Here is a 22,666-nt window from a genome sequence, read left to right on the forward strand (position 1 = left end):
AATATCCAATGTTGTAAAAATTTGAATTTCAAACGATCATAAAAATTAATTTGACTTCTTATAGATATTTTTTGTTTGATAAAGGTAGATAATCTTATAAGGAATCTTGTATTACATTTTCATATCTTAGATTTAAAAAGAAAAATTTTTATGAATTTCTAACTCGAAATAATTTGCAAATTTTCGTGATTTTTCCATATTTTGTCATTTTTTGAACTTTAAATGCTTATAAAAAAAAACTGTGACTAACGATTTTTAATATTTTTCATCTGCCTTTGAAACAATATACTAGGAGCCTTCTATTAAATTTTCAAGCTTTTTTGATAAACAAATAAAATTTTATTGATATTTTTAGAAAAAAAACTAAAAAAAAATGAAAACTGACAATGTCCGTAAAGAGCTCAAAATAAGTCAAAATATTTTGAAAATTTTATCGTGTATAGAAAATGGAAATGTAAACATTCAGTCAAAATTTCATGCATCCACTGTCATTTTTTTTAAAGTTACACCAAAAACCAAAATCGATTTTCTCGAAAACAGATTTTGCGTAAAAATTCCCGTTTTTCCTTAATTTTTCTTTTGTTTTTCCCGGCGCTTTTGAAAACCACTGGGAAATTTAAATTTTGACCTCCCCAATGCACCAACGATATTCACTTTCTGATCGAACAAGATACTGAAGTTGAAAATCGTAGCATTATTTCGACTACTTATCGTGTACACAGACACAAAAAAAATAAAAAAATAAATAAAAAAATAAAAAAAAAAATAAAAAAACACACATCATTGTAAAATCAATACATTCATTGTTCCACTCAGAATCTAAAAATAGAAAATTCATATTTTGCCAATTTTAGCTAAAAAAGTGCATATTTCATTGATTTTATACTCATATTTTTTCGCATATTTAACATTTTTAATGTATATTTAGCAATTTTTTCGTGCATATTTTACCTTTTTTAGCTCCCACAACTTCCGAGCCCTAATGATGATATAGTGATATACTGATGATAAATATTATATATATTATGAGTTAAGACTTTTCTGCTGTATAAATAGGATATAAATAAGTTTAGGACGCGCCGCGGCAGTGTGAAGGCTTACCTAACGAATAGACTCCTCGGGGAGCGGCGAAAGACTCTGTGCCGGGACGTCTGGAAATCTCCAGTCCCGAGTCCAAAAGCACCGAGTCCCTGGATTCCGTCTGTTCGATGGCGGCCATGGCCTGCTCGTTGATACACGGCAGGAACGGGTCGGCTCCAGCCAAGCAGCTTTTGACCGCCGCGCTGACCGTCAGGGTGTGCAGGTCGTGCAGGTGGTCGTCGTCGAGGACTTCTTCGCTACCTCCACCGCCGTCGCCGACACTGCCTCCGACGCGGCCGCCTCCGGCAACGTCCGGGCCGCCGGCGGACTGTCCGTCGGAGAACAGGACGCACTGCGCGCAGCCGACGAAAATCGTCAGCTTGGCCAGGTAAACGCCGAGTACGGCCATCGTCACCGCCGCGAGATCAAGTATCTTACCGATGAAATTAATATATTCGAGAACGGTGTTATGATATTATCACGCGTGGGCGTAGCATTGACGTCGTATAGTCGTTCGCTCCGGGCTGTATATTATATCAATATTATTATCACTTTAAATACCGACGGCGGGACCAGACAGACATCTACGACTGCGACCGCGAGCGACTACGCACACCGGTACAGTGGGCAGTAAGCCAGCGCAAGTATATGATGCGCGTCATACCAATATTATAACAATATTATCACCGCAGATATATAATAATAATAATGTATTATATGGCCGTAATAGCACGCACCGCCTCCACCGCCGCGAGTTCACGGGTATTACCGCGAGATAATGTATAATATAATAATATTATTATAATTCCGAAGAAAGTTTCCGAGTTTTTCCTTTCGAGCGCATCCGACTGTTTCGCTTTTACCCGATGATCGTCTCTGCACAACAGATACCCACGCGATATTGCGTGTACTTACCAATACCTTGATATTATGTTATACGTTACAGGAATAGGATATTACGGTGCACTGCACCGAGAGCGAGGCGTGGGCGTACGTTACGGCAGAGCAATGCGTTTTACGATGATTTTATAATATTCTATACTAACGGTATAATACAATATTATTATTATTACTTAGGTATTTGTTAGGTATCAGTGTTTCTAACCACAATACAGTCTACGCGATTTATTATCACCGTTCGTTGTGCGGTGTACCCACTCACAATGCGGCGCGCGGTGTTATCATTGCCGGACCGGAGCTATCGCATGATCGCGATTCTCGCACGTCACTGAAACGCTTTCCGCCTGTAGGTGACCAGAAAAATAAATAAATATCAGTTGCGAGAAAAATCTAACCCCTAGACAATATACTGTTATTGTTTTAATCTATAATAATGCAAAAACAATTTAAGAACAATAATAATTTTTTTTTTAAATTTATTTTGTTGCTTGTAGAAACCTTGCTAGCGATCAAATAACATTTCACTGCATCAGACTTAAGTAATATGTACCTATGAGTAGTCAAACTTTGTTCTAATTCGATATGCGTCTGTATTAAACCATAGGTGTGTACAAAACTATGAACAATTTAAAACGTACGAATCATACCACACAAGAGTAAAGTCGAGTCGAGCCTACACCGATTATACATTTTCTTATAAGACCTACCGGACCACTAACAAGAAGATTTCTTTCTTTACCATTTGTACATTTTGTCATAAATAAAACTCTGTAAAAACTTTTGGTGTGTGAGATATTAAATTAAATTAAAAAAGTTGTTATATTTTCGTTTCTCCATAAGCCCGCGGATACCACCCTGCAGCAAACGCAATCACGGTTGTCGCACGATTGTCATATTGTATCCTGTGAGCTAACCGTCTGACCTTCGGGGCAGCATTTTTTTTTCACACAGGAAATATTAATTTTTTCCTTAGTGATAGTTTTTCCGGGAATATCTTTACCGGGAACCGATTTTCATCAACGCGGAGGACGACAAGGCTTACAACGGGCCTCGGAGAAAAAATTGGTAATATCGCATGCATAATATTAATATGATCTATGATAATAATTATATTACCGTTGCGTGGACGCGATTGTCAGAGGAAATCCTTCGTAATATTATAGAAATATAGGATGATATAATTAATTGTTGCCCATATAATATATACGCCGGCCCAAACCACGTCATTATACGGGACCTGCTGTGCGACGAATCGCCGATAATACTGCTGCAGGACGAGGAGGAGGATACGACAATTATACGGCACCCGATAGTACCTACGTAGTTGCCTATAATATAATATTATGTACATAATATTATTTATTAAAACAGAAAATTGCGTGTTCCGTGACGTGTCGCGGCGTAATGTATACGCTATAACATACATTAGGATATTATTATTTTTATTAGTAGGTACCTATCGTAGTTTAAAAGGCGCCGCCGGCTTTATAATGATAAATTATTCCGGGCGTCGACCGTTTTGGGGCCTCGCGGACTGGTTTTGATTTTTTATTTCCTCTCCTATAAGCCGACTGTATCGGACTAAACTCAGCCGTATTATACTATCGGTGCTTAAAACGAACGGATTTAGTCCGATCTAATAATATTGTATTAATCCTCGCCGCAATGCGACGTGCAGTTGTACGAAGTCGAGACAGCAGGTACATACCGCGTACATGGTATATAATATATTATTACGTAGGACGGGTACAACTAACCTGCGCGTGCTCCCACCTGCCGGCTGTTTTCGTCGAATGATTTAGATTTTTCTTCTCGTAATAATGTGAGATTGATCACACACTTTCTAAATCGCAGGGTCTGTAATTAACTCCGGAGCAATCAAAACAACGGTGTTTAGAAATTGCTGTGGCCGCCGTCTTCGTAGAAACGATCGACGCCCATATATATAATAACTACACGAGTTCGAACGCGTGTCGACAGTACAAAAGTCGTACTTGAAACTGATAGTATTTTAAAATCTAAATTTAAATCTAAGTTTTAGATAATCGAAATAAAAATATATGAATCTGTAATAAATGTGGATTGAATTCATAGAATATACTTTAGAAATCTTCAGTTTTCCGCTTCGCTGCGGGAAAACACTCGGACATTTAACATAACGAAAGTTTTCTTTCGATAGTAATATAATAATAGAATATAAATGATACGTAACGTCGTATTGTTTTTATTTAAAGAGCATATCGAAAATGTTCAAACTCGGATTGGATATAGGTATAGGATGCTTAAGTGACCAGCACAATAATAATATTATATTTTTACTATCCATACCAGCTAGGTAGTCTAATAACACAAGTGCATGTAGGTCTCCATCGTTGTTGTGCTGCGTAGGTATATTAACTTCAGATTTATTGTCCGTAACAGAAGGTATCCATTATAGGTCGGACGAAATGATACGATCTAATGCCGAAGAATTTCATTATTTAAAAAGCATAATAATAATATGCTTTCGACGCGTGTGTTGGACCTTGGTCAATTTATTCACGAAGTCACTTGTACCCTTTTCCAGGAAACGCGGCTTACGTTTCTAATACAATGACCTTTGTTGCTAGCAACACGTTTATACAATTAAAACGGAGATGAACTTTATATACGAATAAAATATATTCCGTCACATAAACGTTGTATACTATAAATCCAACGGCAATTAAAAAAACTTCAACATCAAAAAGTGAAGGGGGCGCGTTGTATTCAATAGAAAATTGTAGTACAATCTGCCGCAGGTACCTAATATTATAATATTATAATATTGTAGCACACGACTCTTCTCTCAGTTTTTACGTTTTATAATATGCTAAACACATAGAAATGTGGTTAAATAAACAGAAAATCGTGTAGTACCTATATCTCGTCGACGGACAAGCTGCAGCTGTGATTCGCACGATGGGTTTATCAAAAACACGACCTAGGTCTTGTACTCTGTTTGTGTGTTTGTGCGAGTGAGTATACAAGTTATACGCACTACGACACGAATTTATTTTTCATTCACAGCAATCAGATTTCTTTTTTTTATATAAGTAAATGGGAAAGGAGTACAGCCCCAACTATTTATATTACACATTATATAAACGGTGGTATGGGTGAAGCATCACTTGGATATTTCAATTAGTGTTAAATGTTAATACTCGTAATAATTTGTGTTGGCCATTGATAAATAAAAAAAAATTAAAAAATATATGTTTATTAATTCATTAGCATGGCGGCGAACGCCAAACCGGTTTTTGGAAACAAGTCCAATGCGTGGTTACGTATGTTCGTAATGCTCATTTGCCACATCAAGTGTTTTTTTTTTTCATGATCAATCTAAAAACCGTACGGGCTGTACAATATTTGTTAATGTAACACGTGTGACCTTAAACACCGTAGGGTGCAGAATTTGACAGGAGTTATAGGAGTTTATTAAAAAAAAATGATGATCGTTTAAAAAATCAATGAGTTTATTTCGTCAAATCAAATCAAATAAATAATAATAATTAAAAGTCGAATAAATTAAAAACAGTCGGTATAATAATATGTTTATTTCTTCAAGTGGACCACAAGTACTATGGTTATTAGGTAATTTGAGCGGGGTTGGACGATAGCACATTCGAGTAAGGTATGTCAAGTCTGGTTAAGTAAAATCTAGTCAAGTAAAGTCAATTCAAGTCAAGTCATGTCGAGTATTGTCTAGTCAAGTCGAGTAAAGTCGTGTAGAGCTGAGTTTAGAAAAAAAAGAATCGGATTTTATTACAAACAAATCGATTTTATTAAAATAAGTAATAAATAGGTAGTCTTCGATGTACACACAAAAAGGATAACATAAAAAAATGGTATAAAAAACATGACACAATGTATAACAATATAAAATAAAATAAAATAATAATATTAATATAAGAACGCATTGTGGTTCGTGAGCAACAATTATTATATTTCCGGTCAAGTGAAAAACGTAGTGTTTGACCAGCAGTAAAATATGTATGTAGGTACGGGTTTGTTCGATCGGGAAGAGCTGTTGTAGCCGAATAGTAAGTTATCGTACTAGTTTTTAGTGTGTGTGTGTGTGTTATTAGGTATTTCATGTGATAGAAGAAAATACTAGTCCTGAAGTGTATATAGAAATACCTCTACTTCTAGTCGTCGGTCGGTGTTGTCTCGTAGATAAGGTCAAAGTTGTATGGCAGCAGTCGCAGGTGTGTAATATCGTGGTTATATCGTTATTATAGTGCCATGGTTGCGGTAGTGGTGTTCGTGATTAATATAGGTATAGAAAGAATAGATTTCTAACAATTTCTATTCGTGTTTTATAGACAAAACCAGTTACGGAAATAGTTATTTATTCTTTTTTTTTGTAATAATTCTTCTTCTTCTTCTCCTCCGGCCGACCTATATCGTCACACGAGCGGCTCACACACCTCACACATACACACACCACACACATACGGCGTGCGGGCGTGTGTGTGTGTGTGTGTGTCACTAGGTTAACTTCTGTATTTTTAACCGACCGCCCGGGGTAAATAATAATCGTATATTATTATATAGTTGTGTATATGGTAGTAAAACGTTGTTGTTATGTGTTGTGTGCGATCATTGTCCCGAAGTGATTAAGCAGAACCCGTTATTGACCGCCGTCGTCGTACAGTCGCCTCCGGAGTACGGATGTCGTATAATAATAATATTATATATACGTGGCGGGCGCGATGAACGGACGCTGTGTCGCTCTAGCTATGTGTATAAGTTTATAATAGTATATATTATACGCGTAGTATAATAATAACATAATAAATAATGAACGTGAGCTTGCGAGCGAATAATGATTTGTAAACGTAGGCGGAAAAACGCGTCATCGACGGATTGCAGTGTGGGGGTTTTGGGGGGGTTGAGATAACGAAAGGAAAAGTGAATTGAGCGGTATAGAAGACGATCGGATGTATATAAAAAAAAAAAATATATATACTAATTAATATTAAAATAAATTATTTCGTTCCTATGGGGGAATGTTTTTCGAACTATTTACAAATAAATATCGCCTCGTAGGGTGATGGCTGAGGGAGCGAGGGTGATACTATAGCTACGTGGGGCCCGCTACAAAGGGGAATGGTTTGCGGGGGTAGCGGATTGGAGGTGACGACGTCAGTGTTGACCGCGGTACGCCATTTCTTGGGCGCTCTCGCCATCCAGGGACCGTCTGTATCCACCGCTGTGTCCGTGTCCGTGTTCCTCGGTGTAGTGTGGGTGAGACACTACTTCGTACGATTGTTGGCTCTTGCTGTTAGCCAACAACTTTTGGATTCCCATGACGACGGCCAAGACAAGGGCGATCTTACCAACGACGAGAGCCTTGAATGCGAGCAGGGCAAGAGCACCAATAGCCAGTGGGACGAGGGCGATGGCTTTCATCTTCAATAGCATCAACAATGGCATCAACATCTTTTGGTGCTTCTTCTTCTTGCCACGAGCTGCGAAACAAAACAAAAAAATCGTTAATATATATATATAAACCATATATGAGTTTTGCATATTAGAGTTTATTCGCAGTCGAACGCGACGACGAGGATAGAGTCGTCTGCAGATGGACGGAAGAAAGCCGAGCGATTAAAAAATAAAAAAAACTATCGTCCGAAAACGATCGGTACCTTTAGGTCCCGAGCCCGCTGGGCGATATAATATTATCCGAACGATATTTCTAAATATGTGAAAGGATCGTGCGGCTTTCTCCGGCTGCGATGATACTGTCACGCCCACCGGGGGCCCCCCTATCGGCGCACTATTTGGGTTTTCGGGCCACCGGCGACCATGCGGCCGCGCCCGGCGGGTCCGTAACACACATAATATTATTTTATATTTGTATTATTATTATTATATTGTTACGACGCCGGGCAACGGTGTGCGCCCGAACGAATTTAGCGTTTCATTATTATTATTTTATGTGCGCCTGTCGACGGGTGTGTAATTCGTATATAATATCGTATTATACACCGAAGTTATAGTAAGGCCCGAGGCCAAAATCTCGACCCGATGACAGACAGAAAACTCGGTACGCGTGCGCGGTACCGCGGGGTCTGCGTATCATGACGTGTATGACGTGTATTATAGACCGAGTATATTATAAGTTATAACAAATGACGGTGACCGGAAGGTTACGTTAACGTGGGCCAGCAAGCTTTGATCGTCAGAGAGAGAGAGAGACAGAGAGACAGAGAGACAGAAAGAAAGAAACAGATTGACTGTAGATAGACAGAAAGTAAAATATTATCATTAATTTGAATCGAAAATAGTATTTAACGGAAAAAAAGTTTTAAATAAAATGTTGATTTGTCAAGTATAGCCTTATATCAATTATTGTGTTAGAGAAGATTTGCACGTGCACATGTATAACTGTATAAGTACGTTTTTTTTTCAAACAAATTGTTACGAAGTATGTAATAAAATATTATAATATAACGTAATCGCGGAAAAATCGGGCGTTAAAGTCTAAATCGTTGAATCAAAGTATAGTTCGAGTGTTATTACGTATAATTAGTGTATAACGATCATCAACTAACCTATTATAATCGTATAGCATGTGTTATCATAATACTAGGTGTGATCCTAGGTAACTCCGTTTCAAAAATTGGCAAGGTGACCAGACTGACCAGTTAATAACCGTTATGATAATATTATGATACAATAGTAGAGTTACCTAAGACGGTAAATGAGAAAAAAAATGGTTATTTACCTTCATCGAGAGATCTCCTCATGCCAGAGATGGTCGATTCTGGGACTTTGAGTTGAAGGGTGTGACTCTCTAGGAAACGAGCAACGCGGTCCAACAGGAGGTTTTCGACTTGGGCGTCCTTCTCGTCATCGTCCTTGGGCTGTGCTTCTTCGAGCTCAGACTCAGCGAGCGATCGGCCGTTCAAGCCTCGGCTGGACTCTACGGATTCAGACTTGACCAAAGATATTCCGTCGAACACGTCAATGCTGTCGGTCTTGCGCAACGCCCGGTCGACGTACTGCAACGCTCTCATTTTCAAGCACGTGGCCATGTTCTTCTCGGAACAGTCCTGCATCACCTTGTACACCTTTTCCAGACCGGCTGACTCGTCGGCAGCGTGGGTGGCTGGGGCGTCTTCGGCGGTCGGATGTGCGTACACGGCATGGGCTGCCACCAAGAACAGGCAAGTGACTGCGAGTGTTCTCGTCATTTCGTCGATTGTGCTTGAGTACGGAATATTATTTTTTATCGCCGTTATTGCGATATAATATTTTATGAATAGTGAAGTGTGATGTGCGAGTGTCTTACTACTGTGCACCTCTTCACCACTGAACAAAAGCGACTACACTGATCTATCGTTTGCAGAGTCGGTTGTCTTTTATTCGACTGCGTTTCCGCTTGTTATTCGACTGGTGCGCCACCGCCACCGCTCGCTCGCCGCCGAGTTGGTGGGGTGCCGCCGCCGCCGCCCGATCGGACCGAGTCAGTGGTTGCGACTCCGGCGGGGGTACGCGCACTCCGACGGGCCGCCGTCTGGACGAGCCGGCCGGACTGTGTCAACCTTGGCCGATATAGGGCTCGGAAACGGATGTACAACAATAATAATAATAATATTATAAGCTTCGTGTTCGGTTGTGGTCTTTCCGTACGCTTTTCGTTTTCCTATCTATTTTTCCCGTGTCTTTCTCTTTTATCCCGCGCGCGCACACACGCCCGATGGACACGTCGAGTCTATGACCGCGCGCCGGACCGCGTGCTCGGGTCCGCGGAAACACCTGTTGTAGTATCTCTATAACATTTTCGTTTTGTTTTTTTTTTCCAAAATCGACCTCGGCGTCGGAGACTTACGCGGCTAGAACCTACGCAGCTGGTGCAGCGGACGGATCGACATATAGATACGCGTGGTGCAGTTAAGCGTCGACGAAGTGTGTGTTTTGTTGCAGTACAACATGTGTGTAATCACATAATAATAATATTATAATACCTAAAACGCACCTACAAATGTCAATTCGGTTTTTTTTTTTTTTTATCATTTTCCACATCGGATATAATAATGTCATTGTCGGCCACCGAACTAAGTCCGCGTATGGTATAACGATATCGTAACGTATATTATAATGCTACGCGCGTATATCATTCGAATAAACTTAGGTAGCTTAAATATTATGCTATATGATAGTCTTCGGCATCGCCGTAATGATATCGTATGATAAACGCGGTGTTTAAGGTTCTGTATAGTTTTTTTTTTCTTTTTATCTATATAGAAATACTAAAAAAACTAACGTCACGATATAACTATACACTCCATTAAAGATATTATTCTATATAATTGTTGTCCGATTACATTTTAATCTTAAAACCTCCGTTTATAGTAAAAAATTAACCCGCACGAACTAACGCAGTTGTTAAAATATCAATTTAAGTTTATATCAATCACAAAGTCCCTATTTTTCTATTGTATTTCTAACACGACTTTTTAGAACTAAAAGTTTATTTTCTTTAAATTATACTAGCGAAAAATAAATTAAAAATCCATTATAATGTCAGTACGATCAGTCATAATTTTGTTACATATTTACTTTAAAATATTATTAACTAACCTTAAATAAATATTATTATACCAAATAAATATTATATCAACATCAATATAATTACATATAATCAGGACTAGATACTTAAATATAAACATTTAGCATTTTTAATAGATTAAAACATAATATTACTTATAATATATTGAAATTTAAACTACATTTGAGTTTTAAAATATTTAAATTAATTAACCGTAAAAAGTAACAAAAATGTAATTATGGCAATTTAGCCATTCATTAAATTACCGTAATATCGTAACTTTTAAAAACTATATTATCTTCCAGTAAATCAGGAACACGCGCATTTTTTTATTGATTATCTATACGAAAAAAGGTCGTTTTCCATATTTTTTTTTCTGTTTTCATGCAAGTTTTGTATGATACACCTTCCATTTCTTTGCGATACATATTTAAATTATTATATTTTATTAATGCGCAGCATTCAATTTCCCAGTCGTTATAGAAGTTGATTGAAATATTAATATCATGCCAACACAATATTATAATACCATAATGGCATGTTTGTTTTGTCATTGTGCATCTCACTATAACTACTATCCTCGCTGTATTCAAAAGTCAATTAGTTTCCAACAGAGTATTTCATTACAGCGTCGGCCGCACGAAAATCGTCAAATCATTCGAGTGTATATGAAATCGACTTTATTTATTTAACGACTAAAAGGGCGAGTGCTACGATATAAAGCAGGCGATATAATAACCGTAACAACAATAATTTGACTGTGGCGCTGTATATTATTCTCGTTTTTGTCATAGGTATTATTACAGCCGGTGTGCACGCCTCCTGGTATAACACCAAACCCGCATTGTCTACCCGTCCAAACACTTCTCCGATAGGTTTTCCACGTAGAGGTAGGTACAACTCGTGTCGAGCTGCCTTATGTCGAATTTTAAAAAAACCAAAGAATCCTGTTGAAATATAGAAAACGCGTACTATAATACTCGGTTAAAAAAAAAGACGATTCATAGATACCTACTATAAAAACGATAAATCACCCAACCTAACTCCAAAGAAAACCGTAATAATATTCTACACATACGGATCGATAACATTCGATATTTTTATTTCATCGTCGCACACTCGCTACATCACAACCTACACGGACGTGTACCAAATCCCGAACAGAGAAATTCGCGACATGGCACGCTATACAGACAGTCCAGTTCCATTCACAACGCAGTACGTACAATATGACTGCGCTGCAGCGTATATAATATTATTACGGCAGCCGATTGTGTTATTTACTAATTATCACTTAAAAAACTGGTCGAATTCAGTGTTTTCTCGATTTCTCCGTTTACAAACGAAGACCACTATCATAATACGACTATATATACCTACCTGCACGCGTAACAACGACGAATCCACTGTTCAGTCGTAGCGTCCGAATTTCTCGCAAAAATATTTCCCGTCCATTCAATTACTTACGTCGGATACCCGACATTACTGTAACAATGTATAGGTAGTTATCTATTGAAATGATGATAAAAAAAAAAAAAAAAAATAGTAGGTAATAATAATCGCGTCTATTCACACACACGAAACGGTTTTTATTCGCGCCTATTCGTAATACGCCACGTTTTCCATTGAAGTGAAAAAAATCAATTTATATATTATAATATCTAGCTTACGTGATGCACCGCATATACCTATCACACAATAATAGTATAATACTGTGTTATAATAGTAATAATAATGATAATAATAATCATACAACAATGATTATGAATACTGTTTACGAGTTAACAATGAGCAGTAATAAATTGTACGGTTATGATAAAAATTTAAATAAATCAAACTATCCAATAATGCGCGTTGACCTATTGATATTATTATATTGTGATAATGATTTAGAGATATTTCTATTTTTCTACTCATATTCGCCCAAATACACGACGTTATAATTATCATGCAACTTACACAGGTAGGTATAGGTACCATATTTATTATTCTATAGTAATAATATAATATTACCTCGATATAATGTAGTATTATTTTTTAATTAAGCTGAAAATAATAAATTTCATTGTTATATTTTTTCATTTTAAATCGATGTGGATTTTTACGAATGATGGAATTTTTATTTTAGAATAATTCTAATTATTTTTAATAATTAAAAATATATTTTTTTATTATTCATTTAGAAATTTTCGTTATCGAATAAAAATAATCAATATTTAGTATTGACGAACCATGTGAATCCTTAATTTACTCACGAAATTCGTGTATAATATAAAAATATCCATAATTTTAAATAAAGAAAGTGCATCATTATTCTTGAATATAATTAAAGATATGATCGTTAGTCCTCGTTTCTGTTGGGATAATGATCGGTTTGTGAGGTACCTAAGCCATGACCATACTATTATATTATTATAACAGTTATCCACTCTTTATTTAGAATATCTTAAATCTTTATTTAAACTAGTTTGCGTTCGGAAACACACAAAATTCAAAGTATTCATAGATAGTACCTGTTTGAATAATACAAGGAAATAATAAGTACAAAACTAATAAGTAAATTAAACAATTAAATAATAGTTTTATATATTATTAAGTTACATTTTTCAATTAAAAAAAAAAAAAAATAATGAGATTTTATAAAAATTAAATCAATAATATAAATTATAATTATTTGTTTAATGAAATTAAACAAAAATCGAATATAGTTTTAATTTGTTCCGATTGAATAATGGCAACTAGATAAAAACTCGTGGTCACGAGTTTAAATTCTTATAAAACTTAAAAGCTCTTATAACTTGTTCAAAGCATAAAATTAAAATATATAATCAAAAAATCTCAGATATAAAACTACAGTTGACGAATATCGATGATTGTTACAGAGGATAAATTAGATTACACATTTAGTTTTAACGCCATACTTATACACAATAATATTTTAGATCTTATACTTTCGGGTAATAATAGATTTTTAGAATCGAAAAATAGTATAATTCAATGGAAAATTCAATGTGTACGATCATCGTAGAACATAATATGACATTCCATGAAAAAAAAAACTCTGAGCAGCGTTTCATAATAACCTCTACTGCAACTCATACTTCATTGTATGAACTAGTTTTGACTTTGAGTTTTATTTGACCAACGAACAATAATTATTATTGAAGAACGTGTCTTTAGTTCGAAAAAAAAAATCGTTTCGATTTTTGTCATAATATATTTCCTATTTTCCATTACCTATTCTCGTTGGCATGAGCTACCTACGTAAGTATACAATTGGGTAGGCACTCAATTAGGTGCAGTGTTATTATTTAACTACACACGGCGACAGCTTCCTATCCACTCGTGTTTTTTAATTGAAACTATGTCACGTAGATTTAAAAACCGGAAAACCGTGATGAAAATTAAGAACATAATCGTTATTATATAATTAAAATACTATTTTATACGCACACATAGGTACTCGCATGTTGCTGCATGTGATGTTCCTATACAGCATCGTCAGGACATTATAAGATGTTAATAGAACGGTTGGTGTAATATAGGTATACTTATTACTATTCAGAGATATAGGCTAATTTTTGAAATTTCGTTGAGTAAAGTTGTGTAAAGAGTTTTGTGAGATTATAATTTTCTATGGAAATTATAAATCTAACCTAACCTAAACTTGTTCTATCTACCTACGTTGTATTAAATGAAATTGAAATCCAGAAAAAATGCTTTCAACACTTTGAAAGTAGGTATCTAGATTTGTGTTTACAGTACAATATATAACTTTATAAAATATAAAACAATAGATTTCCTACCTGTTATAATATTTTTTCAGTAATAATTTGTACGAATATTTTTAATTCATGGGGAAGGGGGGGACTTAAATTAAGAAACAATCAATGTTACTAGAAAATTGATTTCCCAATTAGTAACCATACCTATCGTGGAAAAAATGTAACTCGTTCAACTAAAACGAAACTAGAACTCCTATAGCAAGAAGTTTCTTTAAAAAAAAAAAAAAAAAAATAGTAACTCGTTATAATAATGTTACGTTTAGTTAAAAGAGTAACTTAAATTTAACTTTTTAACTCGTTATTAATGATCAGGCTTACACGGCGGGTATGTGGTATGCTCGTGTATACATATACGTGCGTTATATTTTACGATTATGATAATTATTATAATTCGGTCGTCAGCTTGGTTTTCGTGTCCGAACGAATAATTATATTGAAATACCTACGGTATAGCTGGTGCCATTATGTACCTACATACAACTACCGGACCGGGTTCGCGGTATTCGCGTGTGCCCGCCAATGCAGTAGGTACTTATATCCACACATTATTATCATTATATACGATACACACCTATATAATATAGTCGAACCGGGCGCCGCGGAAGAACGTCGAAATAAGTAATAACGCAACAACTGCGTTTATAATAATATAATAATAATATATTTGAACGGTCGGCCGACGAGGAGGACGACGACGACGACGACGACGACGACCGCGACGACGATCGGGACGACCACGGACGATGAATAATAATATTTAGACTAATAACACGAGCGGGGCGAACCGGAGGGTATCACCATCACAAATTAATGTTCATCACGTCCTCGCCCAAGTCGTCTGGCCCACATATCGCATGTTTTGTGTGCAGCGTAAATCGCAGTTGGCTACGATATCTAGGCGATCCGTGTGAAAAGCGTTTATTTTTACGAAGATACACACAAAATGGTGTGTGTGTGTCGCTTTCGCCGGACACATTATTCTATATCTGATAATATAATAATAATTGTAGGTATAAAATGATTGTATAATATTGCTGAGTCCGCAGATGTATCAGAATTGGTTTAAAATTATTTTTAAAACTTTATCGATTCTCCTACTCATTTTATGATATAGACTTAGGATTGCGTTACATATTACTATGCAGCTATGCTAAACATTGGGGTTTTATCGATTCCGCCGGAAATTTGTTTATGTCGATTCCGCTGACTGTTTATCAATCGATGTATCATATTGTACAGATTTTTTTTTTTTTCAAAAAACAATTCAAACGTAAATAATTGTCGTCCACAACGGAAGATATAACCCAATTTCCTGTACATATTATATTATGGCAGAAAACAAAACAATAAAATACAATGTAAAATTTGTTAAAATTATAAAATAATATAACTAAAATAGGTACCTAGCGATTGTTATTTTTACAAGTTTAAGTAAAATTGTGATTTTTTAAATGTATTTATATAAAACATATTTCATATCATTAAACAACATTATCATACATATGTAAATGTAAGATTTTTACATTTTGTTATTATTAAAATAAATAATTTACAAATATTCAGCGGATTGATAGTCGGCGCAATCGATAGATATTTTACAGGTATAAAAGTTAATTTCGGCGCAATTTATATACGCCCCTAAACATTATGTTTTTTGTTTCAAAGTAGGTGGACATAATATTTTTTTATTAAACATATTATAATGTTTCATTGTTTTTAAAAGTATTTTATTTTACTAGGGTAAAAATGTAAAAACAAATATTAAATATAAATTCCAATCTATATTAAATATTATTTTTTAAATTTATCCATTTATGTTTTTGTATATATTTCTTTACTTTTAGTCGTACGGGTCTTATTATTTGTCTGCACTTTGTAGTCAAGTAATTAAATATATGTTTAAATCTGAAAGTCTTTATCGGGAATTCAGAAACCGGAAATTCGGATGTCAATTTTCAGGTATGGGAATCACTTCAGATCACACCAATAGTTTGTCATCTTCGGGCAATTTCAAATCATATTCGATCAGTATATCGTTCGCGAGAGGAAAACGAAATCGTGATATAACGAAAAAACATTTTTTTTTTTTTTTTAATACGAGTACTCACAGGTCGCGCGAATTATTTATATTATAATATACGGTGTTGCGAATACGCCGTCGGTCAACGGGTCGGCCGCGGTGGCTCGGAAATTATCTACCACGCGAATCGGTTATGAAATATATTATATTATATAAATATAAAATATATAATATTATTATAATAACGTGTCGCCGCCGCCGTCTCGGTGGTCCGCGTTCAATGGTGGACGCGCGGGCGGTGATCCTGACCTTCGCTCGTCCGGAGACCGTGACCCGAAACCGGGTCAAGGTTTCGAACGCGATCGGCTTCACTCGATCGTACCGACACACACACACACACACACACACACACACATTCGATATTATTATATTATTCATACGAAAGCTCTCTCGGGAATCGAACAAGACTGCTGTGCGTACACCACGCGCGTGGGATATCGTCGTGGCCACATACCAGATTCCGACTTTCCCGGGTGGTCGGCTTTCCGATCGGACTTTCTCGACGCAAGCCCCGTGACGTTACGCAACGACTACAGTATTGTAACAGGGAACAAGTCGCGTGCCAGTCGTGTAACTCGTAGCGATAATATATATAATATGTATATATCGTACGTCGTAATAATTTGTTAACGTTATACGCATGATTGGGCAGGTTTTCATATTTTAAAAATTTTTTTCTTTACGCCTGTCGTGATTCCGACGTCCGGTTCGCGAGCGCGTCCGACGAACTCATCGCTCGCCGAGCCCATCGATGAGGAGCCGAATCCGGCGGAGATCGTCCAGCTCGCGCACGCGCGCGTCTATTCTCATCACCGGGCCGCGGTATTTTATATCCACATCCGTTTTGTCGGCGGAGAAAGTAAAACGGACCGATCGCAGCGAAGCGATTATATTATTATTTTATTTTACACCGCGCATTATAGGCGCACGTCGTCGTCGTCGATCGGATATCTAGTCTCTATGAGGCCGCGGCAAGCCCGAGTGAGTCGCCGAGGCAAGTACCTACATATATATATGGAGATAGACGAGGATGGGATAGCTGTGTACACGGGTAGGCATGTGTGGGCCGGGAGGGCGTGCGGGTTCGTACATCTATATAGAAAACGCCATGGGCAGCCGACAGCGACTGGCCGATAACGACGACGGATGGGTACATTATTATTTATTTTTTTATTATTATTATTATTATTAGTAGTAGTACTGCTTCTATATATGTATGCGCGTTGAGCGTTTTATTTTTCATCTCTTGGTGAAAAGTGAATACCCTCGAAAGTATTTTTGAGGTACATAATAGAGGTACGCGTATATATAACCTAGGATACAATCAGACTTCGTCCGGGAAAAATGTTCAAATAAAAAATACAGCGCTGTATAGGTATATCTCAGTTTTAGTTTATATGAGATCACGGAAAAAATTTGGCACGGTGTACCTGGCCTGGTGAAATAATTCGATCTAGACGGACAGCCGCAAGATGGGATTAACACTTGGTATATTTTTTAACGTGGTTCAAACTACTCTCTACACTTTTCTAATATCTCTTAGAACACTCTCTGAGATTTTTTTTGGGTATATAAACTGCGAACAAACAGACACTTTTAAGAAATAGTTTCTTCAATCAAGCTGGTCATTGTATACTCGAAGATTTGGTACATGATTTTATCTCGTCTATCCGTGCAACCTATGGCAACCATTTATAAGTATAACAACGAAATGTCGATTTCGATAGTGAACCTTAAAATGTTTGTGTACCTAACTGTGTGAACACCTATTTAAAACACAAATTTCGGAAAAAATTTCTTAGTGCTTCCATCATACGTAATGGCGCGGAGGTACCGTGAACATTTCAAATATCTATAGCTATCATAGTTCAACCTCTACGTTGATGATCAGTCAAACAGCCAGGACACGTCTGTTTATACATTATAATATGTACATAGATGGCCGAAGATGAGGACAAGATAATGTATACACGGGTAGACAGGTTTAGGCCAGGAGGACGTGCGGGTTCACGCACTTTACATTTATAGAAAACGCAGTTGCGCACTGACCAATAACGGCGACGGATGGGTACATTATTATTCATTGTATTATTATTATTACTATATGCGGACGCTATGCTGTGTATGCTCATTGTGCGTTTTCTTTTTACCTTTTGGCGGGCCTCGCGTCTACTCGGGCAAAAAGTGAATATCGAAAGTATTTCCGAGACGCATATAGGTAGGTAATAATATTATATTAGCTGATGCTGCGGCAGAGCAAGTTCGCTGAAAATTATAGCCTATTTGATTTACCCACTCGTTTATGCTTGAGGAATGACTCGTCAAATAGTACAACAGGACTCGAAGAAAATAATTTTGCATGATATGGTGAAAATTATGAATTATGAACAACAATTAAGTTATATTTGATTTTAAACATTAAAAAAATAGGCAGACAATAATATTTTAATCAAAAAAATATAAATACAAATAATCACAAAAATTATAAAAACATCTGTCTTACGAATTCTTTAAGTTTTTGTTTCAATACTGGTTCACCCCCCACGGAGTATAAAAATAATAACAATATACCGCGTTTCCGCGAAAGCAGGGACACAGAACAATTGTGCACATGCGCAAGATACAAGAGTTAAAAAACTGTAAGTCGTAGGAATTTATGAACAGGAATTCAAAAATATGTATGATACATACAAATAATAAATACGCTACCTACTGAGTAATATGAGTAACTGAATTATAGAGTGCAACCTGTTTTTGTGGACACACGTTGTATGTGTCACAGCTTATACACATAATACTAGCAGTAAACCAATTTAGGGTAAATGGTCAACTTCAGTCATAATATCATATGACCAAAATAGTATTGGCCAACAAGGTTAATATTATGATGAAAATCCGAAAATATAAAAAATATAATATATTATTTTTAATTTGATAACATTTTTCTCCGGGAAACTATTGTACGCGAAAAAGCCGTAACTGCAAGTCGGTTGTGTATCCATCGCGAGTGGGTTTACCATAGTTATACCACTATTATACTGCTTCACTGCATGCATATAGCCTATAAGTAAAATTTTAATCTACTGATTTACAGTAGGAACCTGCACCCTGCAGACTTCATATAAAGGGGCATCGAAAGTTGGCATTGATATTACAAAATATATCGAATTGCATTATATTGGCTTAATACCTAGCAAATAGGATCTTGCTGATCCTGTACGGTGTTGCTCGTGACAATGTAAATACCTGTGGATTTACCCTTTTTTAAACCCCAGTAAATATAAAGTACACACATTTTTAACACAGTTGATTAATTGGGGTTATAGAGATATACATATATTTATTGATTATAGCTGACACACATACAATAATTATTGCCATTAATTAATTAGATTATTATGCACAATGAAAAGAGGTTATATAGTATTGAAAACAAATTTCAAGCTCAAGGTAAGGTCGTAGGTTTGAGCTAGTTAGAGCAAACATAGCTAGTGATTCACCATGATCCGTAAATAACTGAAATTGCATCTTAGTTTAATAACATACTATATAACATTTGATAAATTACATTATTATAAAGGTACTTAACATGTCTTAATAATTTCTTTTGATTGTTCAATATATAATATTATAATATTTTATAAAATGTACCTATCTCAGAATAAAAGCAGTTTTATTTTTATGTCAGCCAAAAGTCTGTCGGTGAAATGGTTGTTGGCCATTTGTACCAGTATACCACACTGGAACCAAGTGCACATGGTATCGAAATAATATATATGACCGCGACAGCATGGCGTCATTTTGTGAGACGATTTCCCTTTGCTTAATAATGGATTCCAGAGCTCTCCGAGACGCGCGTACGACTGTGCAGAGTATAATATTTAAGTGTTTTAATTACCCCAAAACACCTGAGTGGGCGTTTAATTTTTTACCATGTAATTTATATCGGACGAGGAAGTATAGTAGTGGTGATAGTAACAGCACAATATTATAGCAATGATATATTATTATTATACGCATATGCGAACTGATTCTCACGCGTTAACGAGAGTCCACCACCGCCGAATAGACGAGAAATTCGATTAGAAGACGCCCGGGTATATGCGTGCGTGTGTGTATTTTACCGACAATAATACGATCGCCGCTGGAAAGTGTTATGTACCCGCTGCAGAGCCCGACTCATTAAATCCATAATGGGTGTACGGTCGTCACTCGCCGCATTATGCTGCTCTGTATAGCCGTTTTACGGATATGGAGGGAAAAAAAAAAATGTCCCTTTACATTCAGGTGGGTACCTAAGTATATCCTTCAAGTCCGAGCGCATGATCAGGATGATAATAATACTAATAGTATAACGACGAGAGTAGCGCACAGTCGTGACCTTTAAAAAAACGATATCCTGCTGCAACGTCCGTGACCGTCAAGTTGTTCAGCGATTAAAGAGTCTACATTTCGAAATCGAAATGGATTGAGATTCGCATTATATATTATATGTTATATCTTTTATAATTTAGGTGGGTATATTATACCTATTTTACGGATATGGTGATAAAAATATGTGTACACCTATATTGGATTAGGTATTGTTTGAATTCGCGTGCATGCGTAGGATAATAATAATATAATAACGAGCGCAAGGCACAGTCGTGAGTGATCTTTGAGACGAGTGCCAACGCCGTCCGTGACCGTGATCTATCGCGAATAAAGAGTTGGCGTTTCGAAATCGAACGGATCGAGATTCGTATATACCTACTTTATATAGATACACAGGTATGTCGAGAGGTCTGCATTGGCAAAAACAAAATTTAAAAATAAAAAAATTGGACTGAATTATCATTATAATCTAGAGCAGTGTTTTCCAATTATGGGTGTGCCATGAAAACTTTTAAATTTTAACAAATGAAGTTATGTAAAAAAATGTTATACTAAATACATAAATTCTAAATAAATAACATTTTTGTGTGAAACGTGTGCTTGATGTTGTTGCATGATGTTGCATAATAGTTTAATTTGAGGAGGAATTGACGACAGACATACACTCGTTTCTTGTTCAACTGGTAGAATTAATTTTGGCAAATAGATAATGTTTGTCCAAAGTGTGCCGTGACTTATAAAAACTGATTATAATGTGCCACGATGGTAAAAAAAGTTTGGGACCTACTGAATTCTAAAGTAATAGTATAAAATACATACGCATGAATGCATGATGGTATTACAGCGGTATATACCCGACTTGAAGAGAACATCGAATTTGTAATATTATATTAGGTATATTATAGTTGTCGGAACAATTATTATAGCATATAATATGATTATTGGTCTGTTGAACCCACAGTAGGCGGTCCCCAAGTGCTTTTTGGATGTCGTTGTTCTAATGAAAATTCATATAGCCACGAATTACAATATTATATTGTGTACACCCATACGTCACGATCCTTTAACCAGGGATATCTACGAAATCGTAGTCGATTATCTAGATGTATAAGTACCTATAATTTCGTGCGAGTAACTGACGAAAATCAATTACCTACCGCGGAACTGTTTCTTTTAACATTGTACATGATTATAATTAGGGCCCGGATTTGAAAGCAAAATGCGTTACCTATATATTGGAATGTCCTAGGAAATGCTATTCGATTACAAAATCTATTTCATAGATCTAGTAACTGAAAACATAGCTAGACTTTGATTTTTCATTTTTATTGCATTTTTAGCAGTTCAGTTTTGATGTTTATTTGGAGTATTTTTTAAAAATATTAGCTCGATCAATGTTGTTCTGACCGTTTATAATTAATCGATCATTCTCTTAATGATTTCGATACGACATTACCTAACGTCTTACTTCTTTATCTAACTACAGTGCGATTAACTTAAACCAGTAACAACTAATTGGCCAGTCGATGCTATATTGTAATTGCGTTTATTTCGCGACGTTAGTTTTTGATTTGGTCAAGGAGTGTTAATAATCTATTTTTTGCTTTTTCTTAGAACATTTTTGGATATATTTAAGGACATTTAAATCCAGTAAAATATATCCGAAAATGCTTTAAAAAATAGCGAAAAATGTCTTTAAATGACCCATGATTTTTGGATATACCTATATGGCGTTTAAATCCGGCCCCAATAATTATAATAATATTATCGCACGCGACCGCCATCTAGACAACAATTTTCTAATATAATGTGATACATTAAATAATATTATTACAATATCGATGCGGTTGTGTGTAATAATATAACATG

The 22,666-nt window shown here is 36.0% G+C and overlaps 2 protein-coding genes across 2 annotated transcripts in view; both read right to left on the reverse strand.

Annotated features, from left to right (window-relative positions):
• Positions 1-1,724, reverse strand: part of LOC100575455 — a 10,489-nt gene extending 8,765 nt beyond the window's left edge. Inside the window, exon 1 of the mRNA XM_003243960.4 lies at positions 1,102-1,724. Coding sequence (XP_003244008.1) covers positions 1,102-1,489 — 388 coding nt within the window. The 5' untranslated portion in view covers positions 1,490-1,724. The remainder of the gene's footprint in view (positions 1-1,101) is intronic.
• A 3,732-nt stretch (positions 1,725-5,456) lies between these two features.
• On the reverse strand, positions 5,457-9,362 carry LOC100163560. The gene is made up of 2 exons (XM_001951623.5): positions 8,732-9,362; positions 5,457-7,472 (listed from the first exon to the last, which is right to left on the reverse strand). The coding sequence occupies exons 1-2, from the start codon at positions 9,198-9,200 to the stop codon at positions 7,147-7,149; spliced, it is 795 nt and encodes a 264-aa protein (XP_001951658.1). The 5' UTR covers positions 9,201-9,362; the 3' UTR covers positions 5,457-7,146.
• Positions 9,363-22,666: the final 13,304 nt, after the last annotated feature.

Source organism: Acyrthosiphon pisum, chromosome A2 (genome assembly GCF_005508785.2).
Source record: "Acyrthosiphon pisum isolate AL4f chromosome A2, pea_aphid_22Mar2018_4r6ur, whole genome shotgun sequence".
Lineage (NCBI taxonomy): Eukaryota > Metazoa > Arthropoda > Insecta > Hemiptera > Aphididae > Acyrthosiphon > Acyrthosiphon pisum.